The sequence below is a fragment of the Periophthalmus magnuspinnatus genome, chromosome 1, assembly GCF_009829125.3.
Source record: "Periophthalmus magnuspinnatus isolate fPerMag1 chromosome 1, fPerMag1.2.pri, whole genome shotgun sequence".
Taxonomy (NCBI): Eukaryota; Metazoa; Chordata; class Actinopteri; order Gobiiformes; family Gobiidae; genus Periophthalmus; species Periophthalmus magnuspinnatus.
The window spans coordinates 16,784,260-16,791,391 of record NC_047126.1 but is presented as its reverse complement, the minus strand read 5'-3'; the positions used below and the strand labels follow the sequence as shown (position 1 = coordinate 16,791,391).

The following is a 7,132-nucleotide window of genomic DNA, read 5'->3' as shown; positions in this document are numbered from 1 at the left end:
AAATGCAAATGAATTTTGATGTGTAAAATGTTGTGTTTCGCTTATTTGACCATATTGTTTACAGATTTATCTGGTTGTGTATTTCTTGTTTCAGAATCCACACAAACCCCCAAAACAGATGAAATAGAGAATCCCAATGAAGTTGTTTATAAAACGGCTCACTCTAAATCTGTGATTGTTTATAAGAAAGACTTTGTGCCGTACACAACGCGCCTCACGAACTTCATCGAGTCCTTCACTGGTGGAGCTGCAACTGGAGACAGAGGCAATGACAAATAACTGTCTGAAAATATGGACTAAATCAAATTAATAGACGTGAAGGTATTCTGAGCTTCGTGTAGGATCTCTTCATGTATAATTATTTACATTTTATATTAATTAAATGTATTCATATTCAGACTTGCATTCACCACCGTGCTACAGAAATTAAGATGTACTCAAAGTGTGACTCACCCAATTATATTTTGGTTTCATCAGATCATAAGTTAAATAAAAGCTTTTAAACATGTAACATCACTGAGTGACTGCCCCTTGCTTGTCCCCATGGAAATGTTATTGTTATTTGCCTGGAGTGTTCCACCACATGTTTATATTAGATGAGACTAATAGACCCTTTGAAGTTTGCAGTTTTAACTACCATTACAAATTCTAGACATAAAAAATCTTTAATTAAAAAAATATATTTTGAGTTCAATATATTTTCTTGCATATAACGTTGTAATATATCTTGTTACATATTAGACACATATCTTGCAAATATTTTTAACGCTTTCATTGGTACAAAATCACTGCAGTTCAAATTGTCCCATTACACCTTTTGTCCACTAGAGGTCGACAAGGTTCCACGCGTTTACGGAAGTTGTTTTGACGGCGTGCTTTTCCACAAGCGCAACACAACTCCACAATGAAAGCTATAATTCAGAGGGTCACCAAGGCTTCTGTGACAGGTGAGTGATTATGAATACATTTTTTACCTTGACTCATCATGCCCTAATTATGAAAAGGGAAAACTATTTACCTGGATCGTGCATGCTTGCTAACTCACTGAGCTAGCTTGTTTAGCATTAGCCCTCATTCATATTTTTTATGTGTATGCGCTTTCAGTACACGACATTACACAGATATTTTACACAGATATTTATTTATTAACACATAATAACATTACTTTAGTCTACGTCACCTTACATGTCCTTTTAAGAATATACTTTAAAATATAAAACATAAATGGCTAGATTTCCATGACAGCTTATCACATTTCTGTCAAGCTTGTTGACATTTATGACAACAGTTGAAGTTCAAGGTCTTTGCACATGGCACTGTAGCTAAATCTGATGTCTTTACTTTTAAGATGATGTGTTTGTTCTTGCATAATACATAAACTTAACTTTCTTGTTTCCTTGTAGTGGGAGAGGAGCAGGTCAGTTCAATAGGTCGAGGGTTATGTGTGCTGCTGGGTATATCGGTGGATGACACACAAAAGGATGCAGACTACATGTAAGTATTTGTACAGATTGATGCTTTGCTGATCAGCTCTTTGTGCACCTGATACTTGTAGATAATGTTCTGTAGCTTTTATTAAACACTTTCTGCTGTGTTATTGCAAATACAACTTTTAATGTGATGTAATGCAACATAAACCGACAGAAGGGACTTTTACCATCTGGAATTACTTTTTAAACGTATTTATTGTATTTCTGAGCTGAACAAAATTAGTTCATCACATGCCCCAGTTGTGATGTTTGCACTAAAAATAATGTCAAGCAGGAGTTACTTTCCTTAAGTCTGGCTTTCATTTTGCTGATGTTCTTTTAAACTAATAAATTTGATTTCATATAATCATTATAACTTAACAATTACTGTTTTAAACTAGTACGATGCAAAATACAAACCTACATGAAGTGTCATGCTCTTCGTATTTAAGAATGATTCCACAGGGTTTGATTAACAGAAATAACAAATGGCTTTCATCTATTTTGGAATTACTTGGACTATTTTAGCTTCTCTTCATTCTAAAAATAAATGGTCTATTTGTGCTGTGTTTTTTCATGTCAACAGGCATCTTTCATGATCTATATTTAGTACATTTATTCTGTCTTTTTAGTGTTCGCAAGCTCCTGAACCTGCGCCTTTTTGAAGATGAGAACGGCAAAATGTGGACTAAAAGTGTGATGGAGAAAGAGTTTGAGGTTTTGTGTGTTAGCCAGTTCACATTGCAGTGCATTTTAAAGGGCAACAAGCCAGACTTCCACTCAGCCATGCCTGCAGAACTCGCCCAGCCCTTCTACAACAGCATCCTGGAGAACATGAGAGGCTCCTACAAACCAGAGCTCATTAAAGGTGGGTTATCTCCCCTGAGGCTGCGGAAAAGTAGCAAAAATGTATTGACTCTCCACAACTTTCTGTTTTGTTAGGTAATTAGAAACAAAAGCTTTAAACACTGGTCAGCCCACTTAAGATCAGGCCTTAATTTTTTGGGAAAATATCCTATTGCTACTAATTGTATTTTTTTTATTAAATTCACAGTGCAGTTTAAATAAAGATATGGGCCAATGCAAATACCAATCTTTTCCCCAAATTATATGATCTGACATTTACTATAAATTTTATTTATATTTTAAATTGTATTATTATTATTATTATTATTTTTGTTATTATTATTATTATTATTATTATTATTTATTTATTTATTTTTTGCTGTTGTTGTTATTATTATTAATAGTATTGTTATTATCATTATTGTTATTAATATTATTATTATTAATAGTATTAATATTAACCGTGTTATTATTAATTTGTATTAATTTTTGTCCAGGTATGATCCATAGCAAAAGAAAAATCCGTTCTGTCAAAAGGACAAAAGAGTGAAGACGTGTTACTGCTCATACATGCTGCTTCTTGAGTTCTGTTCAGATTGCTGGTGGACATTGCCTTATATCTATTTGAAGGGAGGAGTGACTACACTGAAACTAATACATCTATTTCTGTTTGTTGGCTTGGTCTATTGAACTACACCAAGTGTGAACTGTGTGAGTCAGAGTCATATTTGATGAATCATTCAGATCCCTAAAGGGTGTTCTCACAGCTATTAGCATACTAGTTATCACTATAGTTTTCCTTCTTTTAATTTGGGTCTGAGGATATAGTCATAAATAGGAGGGGCTAAGGCCCCCAATCCTGTTCAGACATGGATTGTCTTTTGCTAACAAAAATTGCCTCTTTAACTCCCCTCTCAAGCCATTTATTTTTTATGGCTAAGATCACACTAATTTCAAAGGAGTGGTTAGTAGCTTTGAGATGGACATGTATGGCAGACTGGGGTCCCAAGAAGCTCTCGCAACGTTGTTGGCTCTTATGGAGTGGCTGTCTAGTTTCACCAGTATAATGTTCACTGCAGTCTTTACTACACTGAATGGAGTAGGCCACATTGCTTTGTTTGTTGCTCTAGGTTTTGGCCTTTGGGTGAACCAATTTCTGTTCTTAAGTGTTTATAGGTTTGAAATAAACCAGGATTTCTGCATGTGTGCAGAAATATGCTTGTGGATATTCAAAATGGGCTTTCAATAGATCTAAGAGAGCTAAAAAAAAACAAACAGGGCAACACATAATCAGAACCTAGGAGAAAAGGTGTAACCATTCCTTATACAGCTGGTGTGTCTGAAAAGCATCAGAGAATTTTCAGAGAGCATGAAATCCCCATGAAAAACATTTGTCCAGTTGACAGAATTGATTTTTTCTTTTGCTATCTACAGCAATATTTTTTAAGACATCCATAGCTCTGTTTCTCTACAAGCCTACGAGAACTTCTCACATTTTGTGCCATGCCCTCTTCGCAATAAAACAATATAGTGGCCAATTGGAATATTGGTCTGTCTAAATCAAATGTACAATTTGTTTTAGCAAGACTGATAATATATTAAGGGTTAAAGTAATACAATAATCATACATTTTTTGCTGAGGTCTAAACTAAAGGTTAGCAGGTTTTATACATAATAAGGCTCCATGGAGACACAGTCTGTTTTATTCCCTAGACATTATCTCTTAAATAATTGAACCTTTGTGATTTGCAAACTATTCAAAGTGTAATTTCACACTGATTCAGGGTTTTCTGCCCTATTTAATTGCCTATTTTTCATTGTAAGGTGAGGTGGGTTCACAGAGTGGGAGGCTTGGGGCATCTCCATAGGACACTGTGGTGGCAGAGGCAGTAAATTGGGTCAAGCCACGAGGGAGGAGCTGTGGAGAACACCTAGTTCTAGTCTAATTAGACCTATCCACCCCAGTATAAAGAAAATATGATGACACAGCTCCTTTGAATTGAAGGTTGTACTGTGTTCAGATAGTAGTGCCATTAAACGTATAGTTACATTGTTTTCAATGTTTGTAGATGGACAGTTTGGAGCTCGGATGCAAGTTCACATTCAGAATGATGGACCTGTTACCATTGAACTGATGTCACCCTCTGGACCCACTGACCCCAAGCAGGTAGACACGATTTTATTTCTTTCATGAGTTCGTTAGTTAGTGTGAAACATTCCAGGGAAAGCAACAGCTTTTCTTCGGTGACCTCTTCACCAGGAAAGTTACATGTACCAACTTATCATGATAACACTTGATTGTGAAATTAAGGCATGACTATACATGTATTACCTCAATTGTATGACACAAGGAACGTTTTAATAAATTATGAATAAAATGCACATATATTGGCACAGAATATCTATATCATACCAATGGCTATTTCAACTGTAACCTCTAGATGTTGCCAATAAAGGTTGCTTGCCTGTTAAAAAGATAAAAGATTATGTCTGTCTTTATGTTATATTGTCTTTTCTTAGCTGTCAAAGCAGGAGAAGCAGCAGCAGAGGAAAGAGAAGACACGCTCCAAAGGTCCCTCAGAGTCAGGCCGTGAGAAAGGAGCGCTAAGGTCCAGACAAGACACCAACGCCAGCAGTGGAGCGGAGGGCGATGTGTCATCTGAGAGAGAGCCATAGAGGGACCGCCATAGAAAGGCCGCTGAATACATGTGGAAATGCGCCAGGTGAGTGTTAACATTATCTGTCTAATCCAGTAATGGTCAACACAAATAAACGTTGACATACAAACAGCATCTGGAACTTAACTATGCAAAATCATTATTAGATGTGGGAGTAGAAAGCAAACTGTGACTTAGCCTAGTGCTATTGTTTTGCCTGGAATGTTCCACAGTATCATCCATTTCCATGGAGACAAGCAAGTTGCAACACCACCAAAAGAAAAACAAAGAGGTGGCAGACCCTCTACCAAAAATGTTGCGTCAGCCTTTTTCTTAAAACCTAAACTAATATATGTGCCCTAAAAACCCCACTAGCTAGTTGTTTTTGTTGAAAATTATTTAGAAATTTCTATCCATATACTTTTTAAAGTCACGTGTAGCTTATTTTATCCTTGGGGAGGAAGATTGCCTAAATATGAAGAATTACAGAAATGTGTGTGAATGAAATAAAACTCATAATACAAACAGGATACATGTAGTGTATAATATAAAATATTCAAACTTTATATTTTCTCTTATAGATTTTTCAGGAAGGCCGTGTACCTCTGGGATGTTGACACCTGATTTGGGTCCTCCTTCAGGGAAAGCAAAAGGACTCAGTCAGCCCAACATTGTCCTCTGGTGCCCTCCTCTAACCTGAAGTAAATTGGACTGGACTGGTGTTTTGACAAATTCAGCACAAGAGGAATGGACATTTTGGGGATGTGGCATGAAACAGGAAATCACTGTGTCCCAGTTGTCATAGTTGTTTTGCTTTTTTCAATCTTTCTTTATTGTCTACTTTGTTCTGCCTCAAATTTTGCTTTGAAAATTGCTGGTGGCATTAAAGCATAACCCTGCTGCATGTCTTGCGGGTATTGGGGTGACTGCTTGGTACAGGCACAGTTGTAGTAACATCATATTCCAATTGGAAAGAAGAGTGAAGAAGAGAGTGCAATATTTAAAGGATATAAACATACACTACACTGAGGTGTGTTATTAAGCTCTCAAATACTAAACAAATTCTTCCTAAACAATATTTCAAATTTGGCAAAAGTCATAATACATACATAATATAGTATAATAATCAGTTGGATAGTTTTGTGCATGTCTTCAAAATAATGCATCCTCTGACCAATCGTCTTTTGACTATTTGAATTTGAATTAATTAGGTAAGTTCTGTCGCAAAAGAAAATAGAATTCTGTCAACTGGACAAAAGTTTTAGAGTCAAGACGTTTTTTTCCGCTCATCCAACCAGCTTCTTCAGTTCTGTTCACGAGCTGGTGGCACAGTGCATTATACCTCCTCCCCTCAGACCAATATAAGGCAGTGAGTGTTGAAACATCTTCACTCTAAAAATGTTGTCCAGTTGACAGAATTTTATTTTCTTGCTACATAAACTTTATATCAATTTACATTATGGATACATTTCACTATTGTACATTTCTGTCTATTATTTCAATTGGACATCCTAGTTTCTTTCAAATGAGATAATTTACCCTTCCAATGTAACTTCTGTACTGTGCCAAGTTGTGCTGACAAGATCTATTATTTGACACTGCATCACAAGTATGGTATTTATTTGTTATTTTCAATCAGTCAGTCTTGTTTGCACATGACAGCTGATTGTAAAAAAATAAAATAAAATTATAATTATAAAGATGTTACAAAAGATCCTCTCTTGGTCTGCCAGTAATTTATGGACTTAATGTTCAATATAAGAAAGATGAATATTTATTTAAACTATTGGGATCTTTAAAAAAAATTTTCTAAATGTATTACAACAGCATGTTGGAGAAACGGACAGTTAAATAATTATGTAATCATTATTATTTACCACTCAAAATAGATATGTTTTAATGGTAAAATGTGTTTTATTTATAGTGGAAATCGGACTATGAACAATGTGGGCAAAAGCTTTTAACACTGCCTAAATCTTAATACTGAAGTCTACACTAATGAGCATGGTTAGAGGGGTATATATTTCCGATTGGCAGCCTCTCTTCCATCAGTCTACCCCAGGGCAGCTGTGGCTAAAGTTGTAGCTTACCCTCACCAGATGTATAGTACATGAATAATACAATGTAAATCAGTTTGAGTGTCCAAAGATTTGCTATATG

At 35.6% G+C, this 7,132-nt stretch overlaps 1 protein-coding gene across 1 annotated transcript; it reads left to right on the top strand.

Annotated features, from left to right (window-relative positions):
- The first annotated feature begins 808 nt into the window (after positions 1 to 808).
- On the top strand, positions 809 to 5,876 carry dtd1 (D-aminoacyl-tRNA deacylase 1). Its single transcript, XM_033968206.2, has 6 exons — positions 809 to 947; positions 1,404 to 1,494; positions 2,102 to 2,337; positions 4,385 to 4,482; positions 4,836 to 5,038; positions 5,554 to 5,876. The coding sequence occupies exons 1-5, from the start codon at positions 905 to 907 to the stop codon at positions 4,989 to 4,991; spliced, it is 624 nt and encodes a 207-aa protein (XP_033824097.1). The 5' UTR covers positions 809 to 904; the 3' UTR covers positions 4,992 to 5,038; positions 5,554 to 5,876.
- The last annotated feature ends 1,256 nt before the right edge of the window (positions 5,877 to 7,132 follow it).

Excerpts from the sequence above, each read along its gene's own strand:
- dtd1 (XM_033968206.2), top strand. The coding sequence starts at position 905 with ATGAAAGCTATAATTCAGAGGGTCACCAAGGCTTCTGTGACAG. Across the intron at positions 948-1,403 it reads CACCAAGGCTTCTGTGACAG|TGGGAGAGGAGCAGGTCAGT; the intron begins GTGAGTGATTAT and ends GTTTCCTTGTAG. Across the intron at positions 4,483-4,835 it reads GACCCACTGACCCCAAGCAG|CTGTCAAAGCAGGAGAAGCA; the intron begins GTAGACACGATT and ends GTCTTTTCTTAG.